The 22,996-nt window shown below is 39.5% G+C and overlaps 1 protein-coding gene across 1 annotated transcript; it reads left to right on the top strand.

Moving 5' to 3' along the window:
* The first annotated feature begins 705 nt into the window (after nucleotides 1–705).
* Nucleotides 706–22,778, top strand: LOC145981631 (lipopolysaccharide-induced tumor necrosis factor-alpha factor homolog). The gene is made up of 4 exons (XM_083115012.1): nucleotides 706–804; nucleotides 7,042–7,192; nucleotides 14,754–14,880; nucleotides 22,187–22,778. The coding sequence occupies exons 2-4, from the start codon at nucleotides 7,054–7,056 to the stop codon at nucleotides 22,287–22,289; spliced, it is 369 nt and encodes a 122-aa protein (XP_082971138.1). The 5' UTR covers nucleotides 706–804; nucleotides 7,042–7,053; the 3' UTR covers nucleotides 22,290–22,778.
* Nucleotides 22,779–22,996: the final 218 nt, after the last annotated feature.

Genomic DNA, 22,996 nt, shown 5'->3' on the forward strand with positions numbered 1-22,996 from the left:
AGTTCAGTTGGGAAAGAAAAATCTCTTTTTATCTCACGCACTGTTTTAGTTTCATTGTATTTTTGTGTATATGCATATAGTAGGCTACATACATATATACATACATACATACATATATATATATATATACAGTGAGTGTAAAAAGTGTTTGGACACTACTGTAGTTACGTTAATAATGCATCCTCTTGGCGTTGTGGATGATGGTAGGTGAGCGGGATAAAAGTGCAATGGTTCTACCTCAAATTCTTTCTTTCTTCGCACAACAACGAAATAAAAATATCAAAACATAAACAATCCATGAACAATTATAACAAAAATGCCTCAGATTATGGGCACAGAAAGTCTTTGGACACTTAGTAAAAAAAAAAACATTAAAAGGGACCTCTGTGAAACACGATCAATAAACCTGGACTGCCATACACGTACCACTGACCCATTCAACCTCTGGGCTCACAGCTGTCAGTTCGGAAGTCTCAGTACTGGCAGTAGCTCCGCCTCATTGAACACGATAGTGCAACATGGGTCCCGGAAGGAGAGAGTTCACCTTTCGTGAACGTCGGCAAGTTATCCGGTTACACAACCAGTGCAAATCATTAAGGGAAATGTCACGCTTATCTGGAATTCCTAAATCAACAGTGCACGTGATCATAGATCGCTTTGGCGAAAGAAAAACAGTAGAAAATAAGCGGAGGTGTGGAGGACCAAGAGTGCTTTCTGTGCAAGACGAACGGGTTAGTTTGCGAACTATCAAAAAGGACCCCAAAACTAGTGCTCCGACGTTGGCTGCAAGCCTTCAAGACCGAGGTAAGCAAGTTTCCTCCAGTACAGTTCGTAATGTATGCCGACGAAATGCCTACCATGGACGAGTGGCAATGAAGAAATTTTGGGTTAGTGCAATAAACAGAAAGAAACGCCTCGAATTTGCCTTATATCACCGCAATTAAGATGCAGACTTCTGGAACAAGGTCATTTTTTTCGGACGAAAGCAAATTCAACTTATTTGGGTCGGATGGTAGGCATATGGTATGGCGGCAAAGAAATACAGAGTTGGAGCCGCGAAACCTAATCCCAACTGTCAAACGCGGTGGCGGTTCACTCTTAGTATGGGGTTGAATGAATGCTGCCGGGGTCGGCAAGTTGCATTTCACAGAGGGAACGATGGATCAGTACATGTACATTGATATATTGAAGAATAATTTGAGCGCTAGTGCGGATCAAATGAACTTGGGTAGTGATTACTTGTTTCAACAGGACAACGATCCTAAGCATACCGCCCTTAATATAAAATTGTGGCTGTTATATAACACCCCAAAACAACTTCACCCCCCCCTCAATCCCCAGATCTGAACCCATAGAAAATGTATGTAGTGTATTAGAGAAACAGATAAGAAAAATAAACATATCCAACAAATCCGACCTAACATTAGTATTGCAGGAAGAATGGAACGCCATTTCACCTCAGATTACTGCAGATCTGGTAAAATCTGTACCAGACAGGCTCCAGGCAGTGATTTGTGCCAAAGGAAATCCAACAAAATATTAAATGCTTGTGTTTTTTGCAGAAAATATGGACAAGAATGGCAAGTGTCCAAAGACATTTTGTGTTCAAAATATGTGATATTTTCGTTATTATTGTTGATAGATGGTTTCTTTTTTATATTTTGTATTTTCCTGTTGTATCATATAAACAAGTATATGAGGTAGAATGATGTGGTTTTCATTCCACTCGCCTACCTGCACCCACAACCCTGAGCGGATCCCCTGTTTACGTACCATCAATGGTGTCCAAACACTTTTTACACACTGTATAGAATGCAGCAACATACAGGCACCAACCATAACGAATAAATAAATTGTCTCTGAAATGTGCCGCGCTTCTTTTTTTCCAAACACATGCATTTAACAGAAAACTGTTTAGCAGCAAGAGTCTGAAGTACTTAGTAGTTATAACTTCTCTCTCTGGCAATTTAGAATGCATTACAGAAAAGAAGAAAATTGCGAGCGAAACAAGCAAGAAGATTTTTAGATCGAATTTTTTGCAAAGTGAAAACAATATTAATTTCATATGGCAGCCGCTTCCCCGTAGTTGCTTTGAACTTTAATAGGCTTGAAAATACTTGATTTTCTTTAAGAGTATCATATCGTTTAATATCGGCGATAAGATTCCTCTACACTAAATTTCTAGGTGAAAGGACTATAATAATGTAGGGACATGGACATCTGGAAAGGGGGGGGGGCGCAAGGATGGCCACACCTCCCCCTTGGAAATCGAATGTCAACTAGAAGAGTATACATTTCACACGTATAATTTGATTTCAGTCATAGTAATTTACATTAATGCGATAATTTCAAATTCAAGTGGTGTTGTTTGAGGGCGGGGTAAAAAAATACCTTGCTTGTACCTCCGTGGAAAAACCTCCGGACGTCCTTGATTAGGGGGGGGGGGCGTGTGCACGCCTATGGCTGACCTACTTTTTTTTTTTGCTACATAGCTCTATCTGTACACCAATCATCTTTGTGGGTGTGTGCCTCGATGAGTGTCAACGACTTCAGTTTCGAAATAAAAGTTGTAGGGGTAACATCGCTCGCCCGTTACAACGTTTGCCAAGCGTACGTCTGTTCTAGTCAGTTGCTTTTATTAGCTTGTTTGTTCAGTGTTTGGGTGTTTTGTGTACTAATTTTCCGTGCACTATTATACAACTTTCATCCAGTAACGGCGCCTACCAACCCTCCCCCTCCCCCCGCTTTACAGTATATTTGACAACATGCTGTGTATCATGCACAACGGTTCCGAGCTATTTCCTTGCAATTACAAAGAATATTAAATTAATAGGACAACACTTTCACAAGATGCCGCGATATTTACTATTTTTCAAACTTCCACGCTTTTAGCTGGCTCAGTGCCAGGCCGGGATTTACATGGAGATTGTGAGCCCCACCATTTGGTGGGCCTCATATTCAAATGAAAAAGTACGTACAACATCGCTAGTCCAAGTCGAAGCAACAAATCCTGCAGGAAGTCTAGCCTCGTGTGATTCAGTATTAGTAATATGTGAATGTTATTACGAGTATTTTGTTCCTCTCAATATCATACGTCGATCCGTGGCAGGAAAACATTAACTTCATCTTTTACGGCCTTTTATCAGATTAGTCTTATCTGAGGAATTTCAGTCAGACTGTGATTACAAGACAATACATATTCCACATTTCAGTACATGGTATGCCATCTGGTAGAGATTTTTAGAACTGTTCGTAATGAGACGGTTTTTCTTTGGTGTAGAGGGTATTCACTACAACACCGACAAACTTGCACAGCAGATGAACAACTTTTCTTGGTGATATTTTGTTCCTTGAGATACCATTTCGACGCTACGAACCCTCGGAAAACGCCATGTTCTGTCCTCTATGCATGCAGCCACGTGGCAGAGAATCACTGTTGCAACTAACATGTATTTTGCCTGTCGAATAGCATACTAAAAGCGATTATGTGCTAAGGAAACAGTATCAAGCAAGCAAGCAAGATGAAGTTCACTAGGTTCAACCACCACTCCTTAGAATCTTGCACAAATCACCATGAATGCATTACATATTATATATTTAATTAATGTAATAATGCCAACAGCATGCCTAATGCCTGACAGCTCAATAGAATGATTCTTAAGTGTGCTGGCTTCGATTCACTGGTTAGACGAGGAAATTAATTATCGTATTAGGACATTCCATGTCAAAATGCCACTGAATCTCAATTTTTGAAATTATGTGAAATTCTGTAATTTTATTCTATATTATGAGTCAACAATCTGAAATTATCATTTGGATAGAAATCCAAGTAGTGCATAATTAAGTTAGAAGGTATTTTGCATATTATTCGATTATGTTAACTTTTTGATTTACTTGTGCTTTCTATCGTGTACCCCTCCTTACACCAAAAAAACAATTAACTTCTTCTTTAACTGTTACATTTTCCCCTCAACTCCATTAGAATATTCAAAGGTCAATTAACTCATCTCTTTGTCTTCAATAATTTATATATCATCATTTAACAATTCACAGAAATTAAAATAAATTTACTATTAAGTGGAGAGACAGTGTTTTATCTGCCCCACCCGTGACACAAATTTGTTCACTTGTAGCTATAAATATAAGAAAGTATTTTAAGGGTAGTTATGCTTAATCAACAGTGTTTAGTTCATAATTATCTGCACATAAACTGTAAGAAAAATGTTGCTTAACTATCAGTAGATTAGTTACTTTAATGTCAAAAAATGTAGTCTGAGAATGGAATGCCCTTATTGTAAATTGTCTTTTTCATGATGAGTCTTTCTTCGATTATTTGTTTACTCGGACTAAGATAGATTGAATTGCTAAGTGGAGCCTGTACGTATTTATATGTTAAATAACAATTAACAATTGAAAAATTGAAAACTGCGTATCGACCCATTACGTTTTTTTATAGATATGAAACATATGTAACTTTATTATTAATCACGCATCCTTTCCAATTTTAGTATTTACAATTGTATTACGAAATTTCAACTGGGCGACATCTAAATATAAATATATTTTACCGAAAATTTACACAAATTATCTTTATATACGGTATATTGGCATAAAATGAGTGGTTGTGTCCTAATTTTGAACAATGTTCTAATTGGGAACACATAAAAATAAGAAGTAATTCCATGTCCTAATTGCGAGCACATGTTTTCAGACACAAATAAGGGTAGTGACCCAGAGAGGCAGTTGGGTTGACTAGCAATAATAGCCAGTCTGATTGTGTTATCGTGGTCTTCTACTTTGTAAATCCCTCCAAGGCCATTATTCACGTAGAGGGACATAATATATTTACATACATAAAAATTGTTTATGCCAACCTTGGCCCCCCCAAAATTTATTTTCAGTTGACGCCTTTGGGCACCGGACAAATAATGCAGTGGAGGGATAGAACCACAAAATCAACGTTAATCTAGAAAGGCTGGGACTATGGGCGTTCGAAGGGGGGCCAGAGGGGCACTTCCTTCCCCTGAGATTTCTAGATTTTGGAAAGAGTTAATGTATGATTATTATTATTATTATCATTAGGGTTACATTTAAGCTTACAGCCAATCTTACACTGATTATTATCGAACTATAAAAAACAGCATTTTGCCCTACATGAATTAATGTTAAGTACACAGTTCTGCACACATTTGTACATAGATATAGGCTACAGAAAATGGAAATTACAAATATATGTAATTCAAAATAACATAAGAAGAAATAGTAGTAGCAGCAGTAGTAGTAATAAGGCACCGACTTTGGGGTTGCAAGGCACTTTCTGCCCCCCAAAAATTCACACACAGGGACAGATTGTGTGTGTGTGTGTGTGTGTGTGTTGGTGTGTGTATGTGTGTGTGTGTGTGTGTGTATATATATATATATATATATATATATATATATATATATATATATATATATATATATATATTTACACATATAAAATATTGTTTAAGCCAACCTTGCCCCCAAAATATCTAATGTTTGCGGAAGAGATTAGTGATAATCCTATTTTTTTAAAGAACATATCTTTCGAATTTGAATTTGAAATTTAAAGTTAATAATCTGTTTTCAGCTAAGAATTGTGTAGGATGTACTCGGATAAAAAAATAACTCATACTTTCATTATTAAATTATATAAACTTCGGCGACGACTTTAATCTTGTATGTTCCAACCGTGACAGATAAGGCACTCACCGGTCTCAAGTGTGGAACTGAGCCTCTTTCAAAAAATCGTTAAAAGAAGTTCTTGGTCCAAAGGCAGAAACGTTGTGTTCGCAATTAGGACATAGCTTTTCCAGGTAATATGGTGTTATTCCTGTCCATGCAGGAAGCAAGTGTTCGCAATTAGGACTGTTCGCAATTAAGACTGTTTGCAATTAGGACTGTTCGCAATCAGGACGCCACCAAATAAGCGGGTGAGATCAACAAAAATAAAAAGGTAAAATGCTCCCCTGTGCTTTGCACTACGCCACGAAGGCGTATAGGGAGTGTGGAGTTAGGGCCCCACACTTTCTTGATCACGGCCGAAGGTGGGGGTGATGTGATCAGCACCAAGCCCCTGGCCGCCTTTACCACCCAGAGTTTCCTCTAGGTACCCACTTTATACGACGCTGGGTGGGCGCCGGAACAGCTTGAACAGGTGGAAAAAATCCCGGTTCTCCCCACCGGGGATCGAACCCGAGTCTCTTGCATGATAGTCAGACGCCCTAACGACTTTTTTTTTCGTTATAAAAAGGAATACCCCTACGCGGTGTTCGCAATTAGGACATACATTCACACTTTTTCAACTTTTACACTTTTCAATTTTTACAGTATTCTCAGTTTTTCACGTTTGGACAAACACAAATACCCATGCCTTACCCGGGACTCGAACCCGGAACCCCTGGCGTTGCAGCGCGCTGTGCTAACCACTCCGCCACGGAGGTCGACAACGACTGAGCTAGAAGCGGTCTCAAGTGTGGAACTGAGCTCTTTTCAAAAATTCGTTAAAAATGTTCTAGGTCCAAAGGCAGAAACGTTGTGTTCGCAATTAGGACAGAGCTTTTCCAGGTAATATGGTGTTATTCCCGTTCAGGCAGCAGGGCCTCCCCGATGGCGCAGTGGTAGCGTCGTAGCCTTGTAATCAAGGGGTCCCGGGTTCGATACCCGGTGGAGGCACATAGTGGTTCGGACCCCACTTTAAGCTGTAGGTCCAGTCCCGATTAGTCTTACTGTGCATAAAGTGGACTTAAAACACCAAATCAAACCAATCCGTTCAGGCAGCAAGTGTTCGCAATTAAGATGTTCGCAATTAGGACTGTTCGCAATCAGGACGACACCAAATGAGAGGGTGTGATCAACAAGAATACAAAGATATTTTTTCCATCCACTTTTGAAGCACCTTAATGTGTGTGTGTGGGGGGGGGGGTGCGTGCCTGTGTGTGTGTGCGTGCGTGTTTGTATACGTATGTATGCTTAATATTATGATTTCCACAGTGTAATTTTATGTCACTTTTTTTTCAGATAATTATAATCATGGCGACTGCCCCTCCTAACGAGCAAATGCCAGCCTACAGGGAAGCCCCGCCGCCCTATACACCGAACCCTTACCCGCCAGCACCTCCGAAGGTTGAAACTCACTACGTCATTCCAGTGCAAACAGTCACAGTGGCAAGTAAGTAATATTTAGACGTGTGAAAATTTCTCATAACGTCAGATCTGGACTGGGGGGGAGGGGGGGGATTCCTGATGACCGGAAGTGAAGGATTTGCATCACAGAGTACAGGGTTTTCACTAATTTTCATTATGCCTGCTTGAACGTACTTAGGTGGTTCACTATATTTTCCTATATACACTTGCGTGCAAAGAAATAGACCCACCTCACACTTTTGACATAAAATGTTTACCTGTTCTTACCTTTTCTTACAACTGTTTGGAGGCACATAAAATGTTTTACTTTTTCTTCCAACCGTTTGGAGGCGCTAGTGAACTCTGTATTCGCCTATCCAAATGGAAGCGTCTAATCCTACTTACGAGGGTGGTTCAGCATGCTCCGCCCCTGACCCATTTCCAGTGATAGTAGAGACCTGTAATTTTATATGTAACATTGTTTATTCTTTAGACTAATATCCACAAAGTTTCAAGAATTTACAACAATTTCTCTTTTCATTACACGTTGATGATTAGTAAGAAGTGTAGCCACATGTGAATCAATGGAAAAATCTGAGGTCCGAGCAGTGATAAAATATTTACTCAAGAAAAATCTAACACCGAAAGACATCCATGCAGATATGGTGGGAACTCTTGGAGACTCTAGCCTTTCATATGATCTAGTGAACAGATGGTGCCATGAATTTAAATGTGGTCGGCAGACCTGTGAAGATGAGCATGGTGGTGGCTCATCTGCAATGGTGAACACAGCAGAAATGATTACAAAAGTGCATGACATGATTTTGGCAGACCTACGAGTGACTGTCCGCCATATAGCAGACACATGTGGCATCTCAACTGGCAGTGTGCATTCAATTATTCATCATCATTTGTTAATGAAAAAAATCTCTGCACATTGGGGCCCGAGAATGCTGACGGTCAACCAAAAGAGAACACGTCGTGTGTCAAGTCAGAACCTGTTGCGGACAATAAAGGCTGACAAGCCAAAGTTTCTGAAGAGATTTGTTACAATGGATGAAACGTGGGTTCACCACTTCGATCCCGAAAGTAAACGCCAAAGCATGCAATTGAAACACCCCAATTCTCCACCCCCAAAGAAATTCAAGGTTCAACCATCAAAGGGCAAAGTGATGGCATCTGTGTTCTGGGATGCAGAAGGAATCCTTTTGATAGATTATCTCCAACAGGGAAAGACAATCACAGGTGTTTATTCTTCAACCCTAATTGAAGGATTACGTACTGCCATCAAGGAGAAACGCCATGGAATGTTCGCCCGTGGTGTGTTGTTCCATTGTGACAATGCTCCCGCCCGCACCTCCCAAGTTGCGGTGGCTGCAATTTATGCAGCAGGGTTCGAAATTGTCCCTCATGCCCCTTATTCTCCAGATCTGGCTCCCAGTGACTTCCACCTGTTCCCGAACATGAAGAAACACCTTTGTGGAAAACATTTTGCCAGTGTACCGAGGTTATGGATGTTGTTGCAGGACCAACCAAAATAATTTTTTTCTGCTGGGATTGAAGCACTGGAAGGCCGATTGGAAAAGTGTGTTAATGTTGCAGGGGACTATGTTGAAAAGTGACAGTGATTTGGTTTTCGTACGAGGGTTCCTTCTATGTCAGGGGCGGAGCATGCTGAACCACACTCGTATATGTAGATAAAGTTCAGTAATAAATACGTATGACGTGTTCTGACAGGTACAAAAATCGCTGTCAGAATTGATTTTTTGAGAACTTTCTGCATCAGTCTTTATATTATTCACTATCAGAATTTTATCAGTGTGTTATTGTGTGCATAAGCTTATTACTGTTTTGTAAAATGCACGCAACACCGGAATTAGCCGCACAAGCGGTTGCTTTAATCCAAAGTGAGCTTAGTCAGAGAGATGTGGCGCGATAATTAGATATGACTCGCTCAGCAGTTCGAAGGGTATGCCAACGTTATGAAGAGACTGATTCCTTTCGTCGGTGGCCAGGCCGGCCCCTGTGGCGAAGTGGTTAGCACATTGCGCTACGACGCCACGGGTCCCGGGTTCGAATCCTGGCCTGGACATTGGTGAGTGTCCATTCATCAATTTCATCATGTCATCACTCATCCCCTTCTTCGCAAATTAGGCAACAGTCGCACAAAACGAAGTAAAATAAAGCAAATTAAATCGCAAATCACAAATCGTCGGCTGCCAGGAACAGGGAGAAGGCGTTCTACAACTGTGAGAGATGACCGCTTTATTGTGTCAACAACGCTAAGGATTTAATGGAGTACAAGTGCAATAACAGCTCTGTGAGGTTAGAGGTGTAGTTATTGGTCAGTGGACAGTAAGACGTAGGCTACAGGAAGGGAACCTGACCCCTCGAAGAGCTGCAACTGGTCCAAAACTAACACCGGCTCATCGTCGAGCTCGCCTTCGGTTCGCACAATATCATCAGAACTGGAGATTGGCGCAATGGAGGTCTGTTCTGTTCTCCGATGAGACCAGGATTCGTCTCTATGGCAAGGACAGGAGAAAAAGAGTTTACCGGAGACCCAACGAGAGATTTGCTGAGTGCTGCATTGAAGAGCGGACCAGTTATAACGCTGGTTCATCCATGTTCTGGAATGCAGTTTCTATGGAAGCACGAACGAATATTGTTGTGATCACTAGGGAGGGTCATGGTCGCCACAGAAAGGGTTTTGCAGCCCATCGATACATTGAAGAGATTCTGGGAGAACATGTTGTGCCTTATGTTGGTTTCGTCGGAGAAAATTTTACTTTTATGCACGACAATGCAAAGCCGCACACGGCAAATATCGTTCGTGAGTACATTGCAGAGGTTGGTTTTCGAGTGATGGAGTGGCCAGCATGCAGTCCCGACCTAAACCCCATTGAACATTTGTGGGACGAGCTAAAAAAAAAAAAAGAGTTCGCGCCAGAGTTCCTTCCCCTAATTCGATCCTAGAACTTCGTGTTGCGGTAGAAGACGAGTGGCGTAATTTCCAACAGGAAAAAATATTAAATTTGATTCAGTCTAGGCCTAATCGTATGCGGGCTGTTATTAGAGCAAGGGGAGGCCATACACGTTATTAGAAATTAACAATTATTACCATATGTTATTGTTTAAGTTCTTGAAAACGCAGTTTTCTATCATTCTGAAACGGTGTTTTTTTTTCAAAGAATTACATTTTGAAAATTTTTGCTTATAAGAATAAAGGAATGTTAATAAATTTAGGTTCACTTTAAGCGTTATTAAATGATCTTTCAAACACCATACTTCATACTTCATTTATTGTCTTATTTTCTTCTTATTTTGTTTCTGAAAAACATTTTATGTCAAAAGTGTGAGGTGGGTCTATTTCTTTGCACGCAAGTGTACATGCCCAGTAACGGCGATTAGGTGCCAATATTTATGAACGTGTTAAAGGGATATTATTCTTAAATAATGAATTTATTATGTCATATTGAAGTCTGTTGTAATGATATTTTGTATCAGTGTTTTTTGATACGTGTTCTGTGTGATTCCTGTCATATGGACATTTTTTTGTTGTTACAGTTCAGTGGTAAACTTTTTCTGTCACCTAGATGCGGGGTTTCTAAAGGTCCACGAAATTCTAATGGGTTCTATTGGGGAACCGGAACCATTTTTCTCGCACAATTTAAATTTCGGTCCAAGTTGCTTATTGTTTCATTGAAAAAATGTTCCTGGACCGAATTTAAATTCATCCGGAAAAAATTCCTGGATAGTTTTTAAAATCATCCGGAAAAAGGTACCTGGACCGAATTTAAATTCAGCCGGAAAGAAAGTTCTTGGACCGTATTTAAATTGATCTGGTAAAAAGGTCCCTGGACCGAATTGAAACACTTCAGATAAGAAGGTTCTTTACGGTCCGGATCCCATTTACGCTTGCTGATTTTCTCTCCTGGACCGGAATTGAATTTATTCAAAATTCCTGGACCTTTAACAATCCTGCATAAATGTAATGGCCAAGGGCTCCGGGTTCGAATCCTGGCCTAGACATTGATGTGTGTGAGTGTATATTCATCAATTTCCCCATATCACCACTCCATCACCATATTCGAAAATTAGCCAAAAGTTGCACAAAATTCGAAGTTAAATAAAGCAAATCAATCAAATCCAAGATGTAACGTGTGTTATGTATTACATGTCTATATGAATGTATGTGTGTGTGTAAAGGAGGAAGGAGGGAGAGGTCTTGAGTGAGGGTGTCTATGTATGTACATGTTGTAAATGTACGAGGGGTGTTTACAAATGATTTAGACTAATGACACGTACCATGTCGTGGATGGTCCTGGCTCCCAGGTTAGGCTTCAGCCCTCTCCACATATCCTCCTCGAAGAGCGATGCAACGTTGCCACCTTTCCCGTAGCTTTCGTATGGCAGCATGGTACCAATCTCTTGGATATCACGCACCCAGTTTCTGACAGCTGCTTGGAAGGCGTCATTGTCCCGAAATCTGACACGGAGTAGAGGCTTCTTCATTTTCATTGAAGAGAGCGTAGTCGCTCTGTGCGAGGTCTGGTGAGTAAGGAGGATGTACCAACACATTGAACTCCGGTGATCTCAGCTTACTTATCCTCAGTGCGGTGGCTGGTATGCGAACGAGCATTGAAATGAAGAAACAGGACGTTCTTGGACAACTTTCCTTTGCGATCCTGCCGTATCCGGCGACACAGCTTCTGTAGACAAGCACGATACACACCGCTGTTGATGGTCATGTTCGCGCAATCTGGGCTCTCCTCTTCTTTCCAAAGAACCACGCAGTCCACCTCAGTCCGTGATAATCACATTCCATGATCTGTCAGTGACGCCACACAGGTTGCCCGTAAAATGGCGCGCAAGTCACACTACTCCTGACATCTAGCTGCCTCCCTCATCATTATTCACTCTTCAAGGTCGACTCTTTCAGACTACTGTATTGTTGCCGGCTTGCCTATTCCGGGGTTACAATACCAGCCCCAGTCTAAATCATTTGTACATGTAATGTGATAATATGTAATTGGAGATTTGTCTCTGTTGAAGGTAAATAAATGCATACATAATTAAATAAAACTGAAGGGGCAAGGAAAGTTTATTACCTTTGTAGACAAGACTTAGCATTAAAACCATTATTTTGAAATTCAAAGTGAGATAGTTGTATTTTTTGATTGGCTTCATTTTTTTATATGTTGAAGTAGGTCATGAGAAATTTTGTGCAATTTTGAGACCTCGAAAAATGTTTCCCTCCCCTGTAGAAAATGTCAAAGTTCCAGGTCAGACCGCCCATTTTTCATGAAAAGTGAAACATGGGTAAATTCGGAGTGCTGTATCTTTGGAAATTAACAACATCCCAAACTTTTGTTTTGATATACTGTTAATATAAGACTTTTTGCTTATATACACCCAATTGTTTTGATGGGACATTGTTGCTTTCCATTGTTATGCGGCAACAAAGAAGGTCCAAAATGAATTTTTTTCCTGTTTTCGGCCCTTAATATCTTGGTTGAGCAACGCCCCAAAGATTTGTTTGCTGGGCATTGAAGCTCACTATTAGGACAAGCTACCTGATATAGCACATTACTGGGATATTGATGCTGTTAGCAGATATAACCCTTTGAATACTCAAAATTTGCGAAATCCGCGTCTTTAGAATTAGGCCTATCTCAAAACAGCATCAAGGTAAAAATACACTAAGTATGCCAACTTGTAGGTGAATATAGGTATGTACTACCACGAGGAAACGAAAAAAATCTTTGGGGCCTCCTCCCAGTTTCGAGAAAATAATTTTTAAAATATTAGGAAATGTCAAAGTAAATTATCACACTTCCTCCCCTATCAGAAAGTGGAACAGACCTTTCTCCTACTTTTCTTTGTTCCAAATAGAACAGCCCATGTCTTGACAAGTTGTGGGGCAGTTTTCGTTTTTCTTTCTTTGATGGATAGCGTAGTGGTAACGTCGCATCCTTGTAATCAAGATGCAAGATTGAGGTATAAGTTGTTCGGATCCCACTTCAAAACTGTAAGCACCCAGTCCCGAGTAGCTTTCCTGTAAATAAAGTGAGCTTAAAAACAAAGCTCTATATACAGTGGCGTACTAAGGACTTTCGAAAGGAGGGGAGGGGCTATACATTTTTTAGTAGGCAGCCATCTCTTTGCCATTTTTTCCTGCCTTTGAAATTCTTTTTACTGGGCCAAAGGGGGGTTATTATCCCCACCACCCCCTTTAAGCACGCCACTGTCTATATTGCAATAAGAGTTTTTTGTAAATGATTCTGTATTATTGTACCAAATAAAACATAACTTTCTTGTTATACATAACTTGAGATTCCCAGAATAAACCAATTTCAATTCAGGCAGGCCTAAGAGCGGACCTTCGTGATGGAGTGGTTACCACAGCAACCCACGACTCCAGGGGTCCCGGGTTCGAATCCCGGTCTGGGGATGATTGATTTTTCTTTGTGAGTGTCACTTCATTGATTTCACAATATCATTACTCACCCTCTTTGCCGTGATTAGAAAAACGTGACAGAAAGGCAACGTAAAATAACCCAGCAGGCAATCAATCTCAAATAGGCGAAGGAAAAGTAGGTTTAGGATATTTCCATCATCTTTAATATTGCTACTGCAAATAACCAAGGTGCTTTTTTTTATCATCATTGCAATTCTTTTAAAGAAATTTTGAAACATCAGGCACACATGTATAGTATTTTCGGGGGCTTCACCTTTCAAGCATAATGGGGTATTCCAGATTTGCTTAGTTTTGTTTGAATTGTGGTGCGGACAAGCCTTCAAAAAGTGATCAGTTCTCCCGTCTGACAGAACTAGATGACGAAACGTACAACAAGTATTCCACAAAAGGTGAAGCCATTAGGTCTCTCGTAAATTAAATTGTTTCAATGTAATATTATCTACCCACCTGGCCAAATGTTTGCTCTTAACTAAATCATGCAGCCATCCTGAACATGAACAATCAGGCAAGAAGAAGACCAGATGACTACGGCTGTTCCATGAACTAATGAGAAAAGCTGTCAGAGTCTGCAAAAATTACTTCTGTTAAATTCAGTATCTCTACAATGTGAATGAACTAAGTGTCAGTACGAAAATATACATGACGAGAAAACTACAGTAGCATCCAGATGGAGTGTCAAAGCATTTACTGAATGCAGAGCTTGAAGTGGAAATACCTAGATGGGAGGAAATTTGATCAAGAATTGGGACAAGCTGAGTGTTGGGGGAGGGGGTACACTTCTTTGAAAAATGAAAAAATGGGCGGCCTGACCTTGAACTTTGACATTTTCTACAGGGGAAAGAAAACCGAGGTCTCAAAATTGCACAAAATTCATTTCTCATGACCTACTTCAACATATAAAAAAATGAAGCCAATCAAAAAATACAACATCTCACTTCGAATTTCAAAATAATGGCTCTTAAGAGACCAAATTGCTTAGACAAAAAGGGAAAGAAGTAGGGGACAACTGCCCTCCGACGCCTCTCCCTAATCATTGCCACTGTGCATGCCTAATTTACATTATCTGTATTTCAAACCCAATACTGCCACGTATCTGTGTTTTTTATAATGGAATTTTTTCCTGCAGGTGCAGCTGTAGGGCCGAGGCCCACCAACATCACTTGCCCGTCGTGCCATCACGCCATACACACTAGGGTGACATATGAGAGCAATACAAGAACACACATGATAGCTCTCCTAATGTGTATTTTCGTGTAAGTAACGTTTCCGAAAAGAAAACTAATTTTATTTACGTATAATAAACCTTCCAGTACAGGAGGAGCAATTTTTAACTGGTAAGAAAGAACAACAGTTAATTAATTATGAAAAATTCTTTGCAGGTTCTACACAAAAGTCGAGCATGAGGTTGAAAATATCTATTTTGCTCGAGATCTTATTAAATAGATTTGGTAATCTGTGGAACAACGAATTGAATACTAGGTTCCCTAGAAATTGCTATGTAAACTAATTCTTTGTTCTACGTTTTCTGCAAGTAGGCTACTCTGAAGGAAAGTTCATGCAGTGCCAGGGGTGCCCATAGGGGGGTTGATGACGCACCTACGTCATGGGAATTTTTTTGGGGGACAACATTTTATACCAATTCTATATATCTTCACACAAAACCGTATCGTTTGATTGACTTGTTAGCTATTGATTTTTAGTTTTGGTTATTATGTATAGTTTTTTCTACCTACCTGTGGGTGATCGCGGCGATAGGGTTGAAATGAAGCACCACCTCTTATGCCTTTAGAATCGGTTTGGATGAAGGGGGGTGTTTTATTCGCATTAATACAAGGTTAGTCGAGCACACAAACTGGGCAGAATAAGGTTCTTAAATATGTCTGTATTATACAGTGACGCATCCACAGGGGGTTATTCGACGGAAGTCAATTCTAGGGTAGCAAGGGGAGACAAACATTGACGGCCAAGTGCGCCTGCAGGGCGGGCACAGAGAAGCAATTACCCCTTTTATTTAAAATTTTATGCAAATAAAAATACATTTTGCAAAATTTTCTTGCTTGCTTGCTTTGCTCGCATTATCTCCTTTCTCGTTTTCGTCAAGATCAGAACTGTAGGTAGGGGCGGCGGAAGTCGGCCATGGGAGTCGAATGATCTAAAAAAAAGTTGTGAAAGAGAGAATGCCATGGCGTCCAGTGAAATTATTTGGGCCCTATTAAATCAATATTGTTTTCAATTGCAAAAATTGGATCAAAAAATGTTGTTGCTCGCTTCGCTCGCATTGTACTAGTTTTCTCTAACGTAATGTATTTAAATAATATGTGTTGTATATTTGTATTGAATAAGCTTTGAATACGTAAAAAATTTAGTGTTAGCTTCTTGCATATGTATTTTCTATTTTATGTTGCTCCATGTTGCATATGTGTAAAACATATGTTGTACATTAAAGTTACACATGTAACTTCGGAATACATTTATCATTCATTTTCTGCCATTCAAAAATACAGTTTGTGTGCTTTATTTCCATTATTAGCTAATGTGAAATTGATGGTGTTGAAAAAATATTTCAAATAGTTTGTTCCAAACAAATGCTTTAGCACAAACTTCTACCCTCTTTTTGCGTAATTTATAAGGATAATAACGTCTTTGATACTACTACTACTACTGGTAGTAGTAGTAATAATAATAATACTAAAGCCATTATTAATATTATTATTATTATTGTTACGGTTATCCTGGTAATCACCCCCCCCCAGACAAAAATTCGTGGTTACACCTCTGGTATTATATTTTTACGCAAATTTTGTCTGACAAAAATAATTTGAGTAATTAATTCGGTATAAACGGGGAGAGAATATTCTACCTTTTTGGGGAGGAGTGCGTCATGGGCCTTGGGGGTGATGCTCACCCCCGTGCAGTGCGATATTGCATCTTAACCGTCCATCCATAACTTTGTAAGGGGGGCCAAAGCCATGTTGCAAGTTCAGCCTGAGAAAGAAAAACCTAATTCCATCTCACTGCTCTATTGTATTGATGGATACTGAACAGGGGCGTATGTAGTGTGTGTCCGAACTCACTAAAAAAATCAGTCTTTTAGAAGAATTCCAGCTTCTCTGACACAAAGGTTCTCCGTTCCCCTCCCCCTTTATTTTACTTCTCTGTGGTTCAGACTAATTTACATATAAACTTGATTTCGATTAGCAGATTCAAAACAAATATACTCTCTTCTGGCTACCTCTGAAGCGAGGCCGCGCATAACGGCAGAGAAGGGAAGGGGGAATCGAGTGGCAGAGAGAAGCAGTACATGCTGCTGCGAAGGCTGGTAACTGCAGCCGCTTTCCTCCTCCATGCAATCCCGTTCCCTCTCACATGTTCATTGGTGGAGCCGTCTCGCGTCACTACTTGCGCAGGAGACTTGTTTTCGTTCGCTTGCTACAGAGAGGGTCTGGATAGAGTATACATATAATTTATTCACTTCCAATGTATGACCAATGTATTCTGTGACCACATAGGTGTAACACAACTGGGCTGAAGAATAAAATGCGCGAGTCTTAATAACAAGTAATTTGCTGGGGAACATTTACAAACAAAATAGTGAAAAACGACTGAAACGAGCTTCGGGGTTGGGTTCGTAAACACAGCTAAAAAGGGTCTGAGTGGGAATTTGATGTTAAAAAACAGTAGTTTTTGGTGTAATATCAAAATTTCAAATTGCATTTGGGGGTGTGTGCTAACGTGCCCCTTTAGCCCCTTTATAACTACTGGGGCCCCACTTTAGTAGTTTGCCCCAGGGCCCCCGAGATTCTCGGTACACCCCTGCCAGGAAGTATGCTGGATGATGGAGCACGTGCCATCTAAAACCTGCCAGGCCAGAACGTAAGGGTTCGGTTCTGACAACATTACCCTGAGTTCTATGGCATCATGAACCTCGTGAAGCGCTGAGATAAATGCTTGAACTGGAGAGGAGACTATGTTGAGAAGTAGCGAATGAAGTATCCTTTCACGTGTGTCAGTTTGTTTTTGCCTAAAGAATACCTACTGAAATTTACAGTATTTGCATTCCTTTTATCTGATCATCCCTTGTATTAAGACTGGTCCCTCCATTTACCCTCATCAAAGCCATGCCTTTAGATAGATAACCAAGTACTTTATCACATACAGAATATATTTTTCTACAGAAACATTCAACACGGGCTTTGATACAGGTTATAGAGAGCAAGCACACATATCTTTGCCGTTGCGCAGATACCAATTTTCGTTTCGTCTCTCTCTCTCGTAGCATCACGTGTTCTACCCTGCTCGCCAACCTTCGCCATTGTTGCCATATTGTCAAACATCATTGAAAACAATTGAATAGCGCTCCAGCTCGCGGTTCACACCGTTCGGCAGGAACGGACGGTAATGTGGCAATATAGCATGGCGTAGTGGTTGCTTCTTTTATGCAGTGCATATTCATTGGCTAGCTAGCGACTAGTGTTGCCAAATGTAAATATGAAGCACTATTTCTGTTACGGAAGGAGAAAGGCAAAATGACGGTGAGTTTTGTTGGATTGTAAACACCATATTTTTATTTTAAGTACTTGACTGGTTTGACATTGTGTGTGTGTGTATTGCGTGTGTGTAAGTGAAAGTGCATGTGTTTGGTTAGTGAACGTTAAATTCCATAATGCCTCCAGTACTATTGTTCATATTTCATCACTTTAGAATTGCTTAAAAGAAATAAATTATGTGGATACATGAGCATTTCAACCCTCGGCTCCGGCATCGGCATATGTTCTTGTAGGAATTGTATGATGGAAGCTGTTAATTTTGCTGCTTAATGCGATGCATGTTGGTTTGTGTGTGTGTTAAAATTGGCATGTTTTGATGGGTGACAAGTTCATAACAGAAGAAAAAGCGCGCGGCTTATCGTCTGGTGGCAATATATGTACTTCTTATTCTTGTTGCGAAAGCCGGCATCGTTTGTAAATGTACAACAAAGGCAACCGACTGTCGGCTCTGTCGAGACCAAAGACTTACCAAACGAGAGAACTTCTTCCACCTCGTTCTGTCTTGCTACATTCGTCCAATTTCGTACATTCATCCTTTTCAAATCATTCTCAACCGCATCGATCCATCTTCCCCTCGGTCTTCCTTTCAGCCTTGTTCCCTATAGTTGCTGGTTTAATACCAAGCGTGGTAATCTGTCCTCCATTTTCATCAGATGTCCTGCCCATCTTAACCGTTGTGATTTGATGTATCTCCTCACGTGTTGATGTTGGATCAACTCTTCAGGATCCATGTTATTCCTAATTCTATAGGATCCATCTTCATTCTTAATGGGGCCAGAAATCTTTCGTAAGAGTTTTCTTTCAAAGCACATTACCTTGCTTTCTACTTTGGATGCAAGTTTCCAGGATTCTGCACCATAGGCTATCACCGGTCTGTTGAGTGTCCTATATAGTCTTAATTTTGTGTTCTTGGAGAGGATTTTGGACTTGAATAATTCTATATGTGCATAATATTGTATGCTTCCAGCCTGGATCCTGTGGTTAACTATATCTCTTATTCTTCTATATTGTTATGTAGAAGGTCTCCAAGGTTGGTAAAAGTGGAAACTCCTTCAAAACAGTATGTACCTACATGCAGAACCACAGGATTGCGTCTGGTTTGTGATCTGGATATTCTCATGTATCTCGTTTTGATTTAATTAATTAATAGTTCAATTTCTCTGGATTTGATATTTATCTTTAAGAAAGTGCCTTTAAGATCTGTTATGGTCCGCGATATTATCACAATATCATCAGCATAAGCGAGTATCAGAGTTGTTTTGTAGAGTATGTTCCCCCGTTTTTGCAGTGATCCTATAATATCACGTAGCACAATAATAAAAATTAAAGTGGATAGCGCATCCCCTTGTCTCACCCCTGTTTCTATTTTAATAGTTTTCGAGACTTCAGCCTGCACCAGGACTCCAGCTGTTGTATTTTCTAAAGTCAATTTAATCAGTCTTATTAATTTACCTGGGAATCCTGCTTTCTTTAATAGCCTACCGTAGTAAACCCTGCTCTGTGCAAACTATCAAATGCCCGCTGGTAGGTCTATAAATAAAAGATGCAGATCTATATTATGTTCATAGAACTTTTCCATAATTTGGTTTATGGTAAAGATGTGATCTATAGTAGATCTATTTGAACGGAATCCACACTGATATTCTCTTAGCATTTCTTATGCTATTTTAGATGCTCTCATGTACAGAATATTGGAGAATATTTTGTATCCAATATTTAGCAGGGTTATTCCTCTGTAGTTACCACAATTCACTTTATCGCCTTTTTTATGGATGGGAAAGATAACTCCAGGTGCTGGGTATATTATATTGGTTTCATATCATGCAGACTAACTTGTGGACTTTCCTCCAGAGTGCTTCTCTACCGTTCTTAAATACCTCTGCGGAGACCAAGTCTTCTCCAGGTGCTATATTATTATTTAATTTCAATATTGCACATTTCACTTCGTGGAACGATGGTCTTTCTAACTCACGTTCTGTTACTTGGAGCTGCTCTTCATCCACAATATCTGTGAAGTTACATTCATAGAGCTCCTGAAAATATTCTGCCCATCTTTTCAGGCATTTACTTTGATCCGTAAGTAGCTTCCCATCTTTACCTTTGCATATGTGTAATATTGGTTGATAAGATTAGTAACAGCCTTGTACATTTGTCTCGTATTACCCTCTGTAAAACTTCCTCACTCAAAATGTAAACCAAATACTGAAATTGACCAACAACTAAAGCCATCTGAGGATAAAATTTCCACACTCTAGTTAAAGACTAGGCTGTAAAGGAACAGTCAGCACATGTAAGGATAAACACAGGTCAACACAATTCCACACAATGTTACACTGGCTGTGGGACAAGGCGGCAGAGCCTCGTTAGAGTGCCTGTACTGCGTTGAAGAGAGGTTGACAATTTGATACCTTCTCAGAAGATCACACCTTACACGGCTAATAGAAGTAATGCATTATCATACAGGGTGATCAAAAAGAGATGCAACCTTATGGGGAAACGATGTATTGTACAATATTTACAATACGTGCTGCAATGAGTGGTCGCCATTGGGAGATTCAGACAAGGTAATACGGTAAATAATGTTTTTAAAGATAAAGACTTTTTTAAACGATTGCTGTGAAATTGCATCAACGCAGTTTTGAATATTTGCTTGCAATCCCGGAAAAGTGTGTGGATGGTTACGTAGGCAGGTGGGGTGGTGATAAATCTGGAGACCGAGCTGGCCACAACTCCTGAGAGATTACTTGACCATGAAAACAGTGTACCAAATACGCCATTACGTTGTTGGCGGTATGCGCTGTAGAACTATCCTGTTGAAATCTGCCTGTATAGTGTCAACAAACTCTCGCCCCATGTATGTATTGGTCACTGTTCACAGTGTCATAAAAGAATGTTATGAAGATGCTACTGTGTGTCATTAAACACCATACAATTTTGCCTAATCAGCTGTTTATGCAGTCTACAGCCCCAATTTATGTGTTACCACCTAACAAACAAAAATATAGTGATAATAATCAATTACATTACCCCATAATGTTGCGTCTCTTTTTGATCATCCTGTATTAAGTAATACCTAAGCTACATTAGTTATTACAATGGAGCTATAATATTTCTAATTATGAAAGTGCCATTATCGTGATATAAGAGTTTGGCTTTCTAATGAAATGAAAATGTTTCTATCCCTGCTTCTTGTACATGGAACGAGGAGAAAACCTATGATGGAGGGAAATAAAGAATCACACTTTTCACATACCAACTAAAAAACCTCAAAAGCATGTCAATTGTGACGTAGATATTGATAATTTTAAAAGGCAGATAATGTATTTAATTTTCTCATCACGTTTCCTCCTCCCTTTCCTTATCTGAATATTGATCAGATAAGACCAAAAACAAAGGTTTGTGAGAAGGACTTTGCTAATGGCCGAAGATTGTAGTATTACTCTTGCAACTTCCCAGAATATATTCAAGACACAAGTTTACGTGTGAGAATTTCACTCACTATTTCTTTCTTTTTTAATGTCCAATATAAAGCTTCAAAGTTGTATAACCCATTTTTTTCTCACGATCGAATATTATTTTTCATGCCTTGAGATAATATAAATCGCAAAACAACTATCACCACAACATTTATTTCGACATCTAGAGACAAAAGCCGACGCCAGGGGTCCCGGGTTCGAATCCTGGCCTGGGCATGAATGTTTGTGAGTGTCCATTCGTCAATTTCATCATATCATCACTCTTCCACATCTTCGCAAATTAGCCAAAAGTGGCACAAGAAGAGAAGTAAAATAAAGCAAATCAACCAATCAATCAATTCTAGAAACAAAATTAGAAATTCACAAGATATTATTTAATGTACGTAAATTTAATTACAATTACGTTACGAAGAATAGATTTTATAAATAAACTATCAACTGTTTAGTCACACAACATATATCCTGAAAAATGTAAATGCTGCCAGATTTTTCTTGTGCAACTTCCAGTATAAAAAAATACTTATTTTTCACTGCAGGTGTTGGCCATGCTGTCTTTTCCCATACTGTATGGATTCTTGCAAAACAGCCAATCATTATTGCCCTAATTGCCAGGCTTATGTAGGTGCATACACATCTTAACAATGGATAACCAGGTACAATGCCGTACAAAATTCAGAAGAAAGGACCATCACGTAATCCAGGAATCGCTTCACGTTCTTGTTTGATGATACTATCTGTACAATTGCAGTTAAGTGACTAAGCTGTGTTGGGTATTATAAGTGGATGATAGACGACACGAGAACAATGGATTAATTCATATCAAAATGAAGGAAGGCCAGCATGAAATTGTTGTTGGCCAAAACAAGGGCCGTTTGGAATCAAGAATTTTCGTAAGGACTCCTGATGTGCTTGAGGATCCAAGTGGTGAATGGTGACATATTTACACCACTTGACAGTGCTATAATGGAAGTTGACAATCGATGGTGTTATATTGGCGACTGAAAATTCTTATCTTTAAAGTTTATGTTACTGGGTTCGAATCTTTGAATCACTAAAATGTTTAATATTTGCATAAATGTCAGTGGCAAGGTGGTTGATTAAAATCGCGATTTAATTAAATAATTTATAGAATAATGTACATATGGATTTTGTAGACATCAGAATCACTTTTGATGAAAATACATTAATCTCGTAATTATCTAATAGTGTTTATTAGACTCTGAGAAAGGAAAAGAAATGAAACAAAATATGTGTACTGATGGGGTGAAGCTCATACGAAAGGAAATGTAATATGTAAACTGTAAGCACACTTAAATTTCTCTTGATTTAAAATTCATTAATTGTTG

This window comes from Lepisma saccharinum, chromosome 29 (assembly GCF_977018435.1).
Source record: "Lepisma saccharinum chromosome 29, izLepSacc3.1, whole genome shotgun sequence".
NCBI lineage: Eukaryota > Metazoa > Arthropoda > Insecta > Zygentoma > Lepismatidae > Lepisma > Lepisma saccharinum.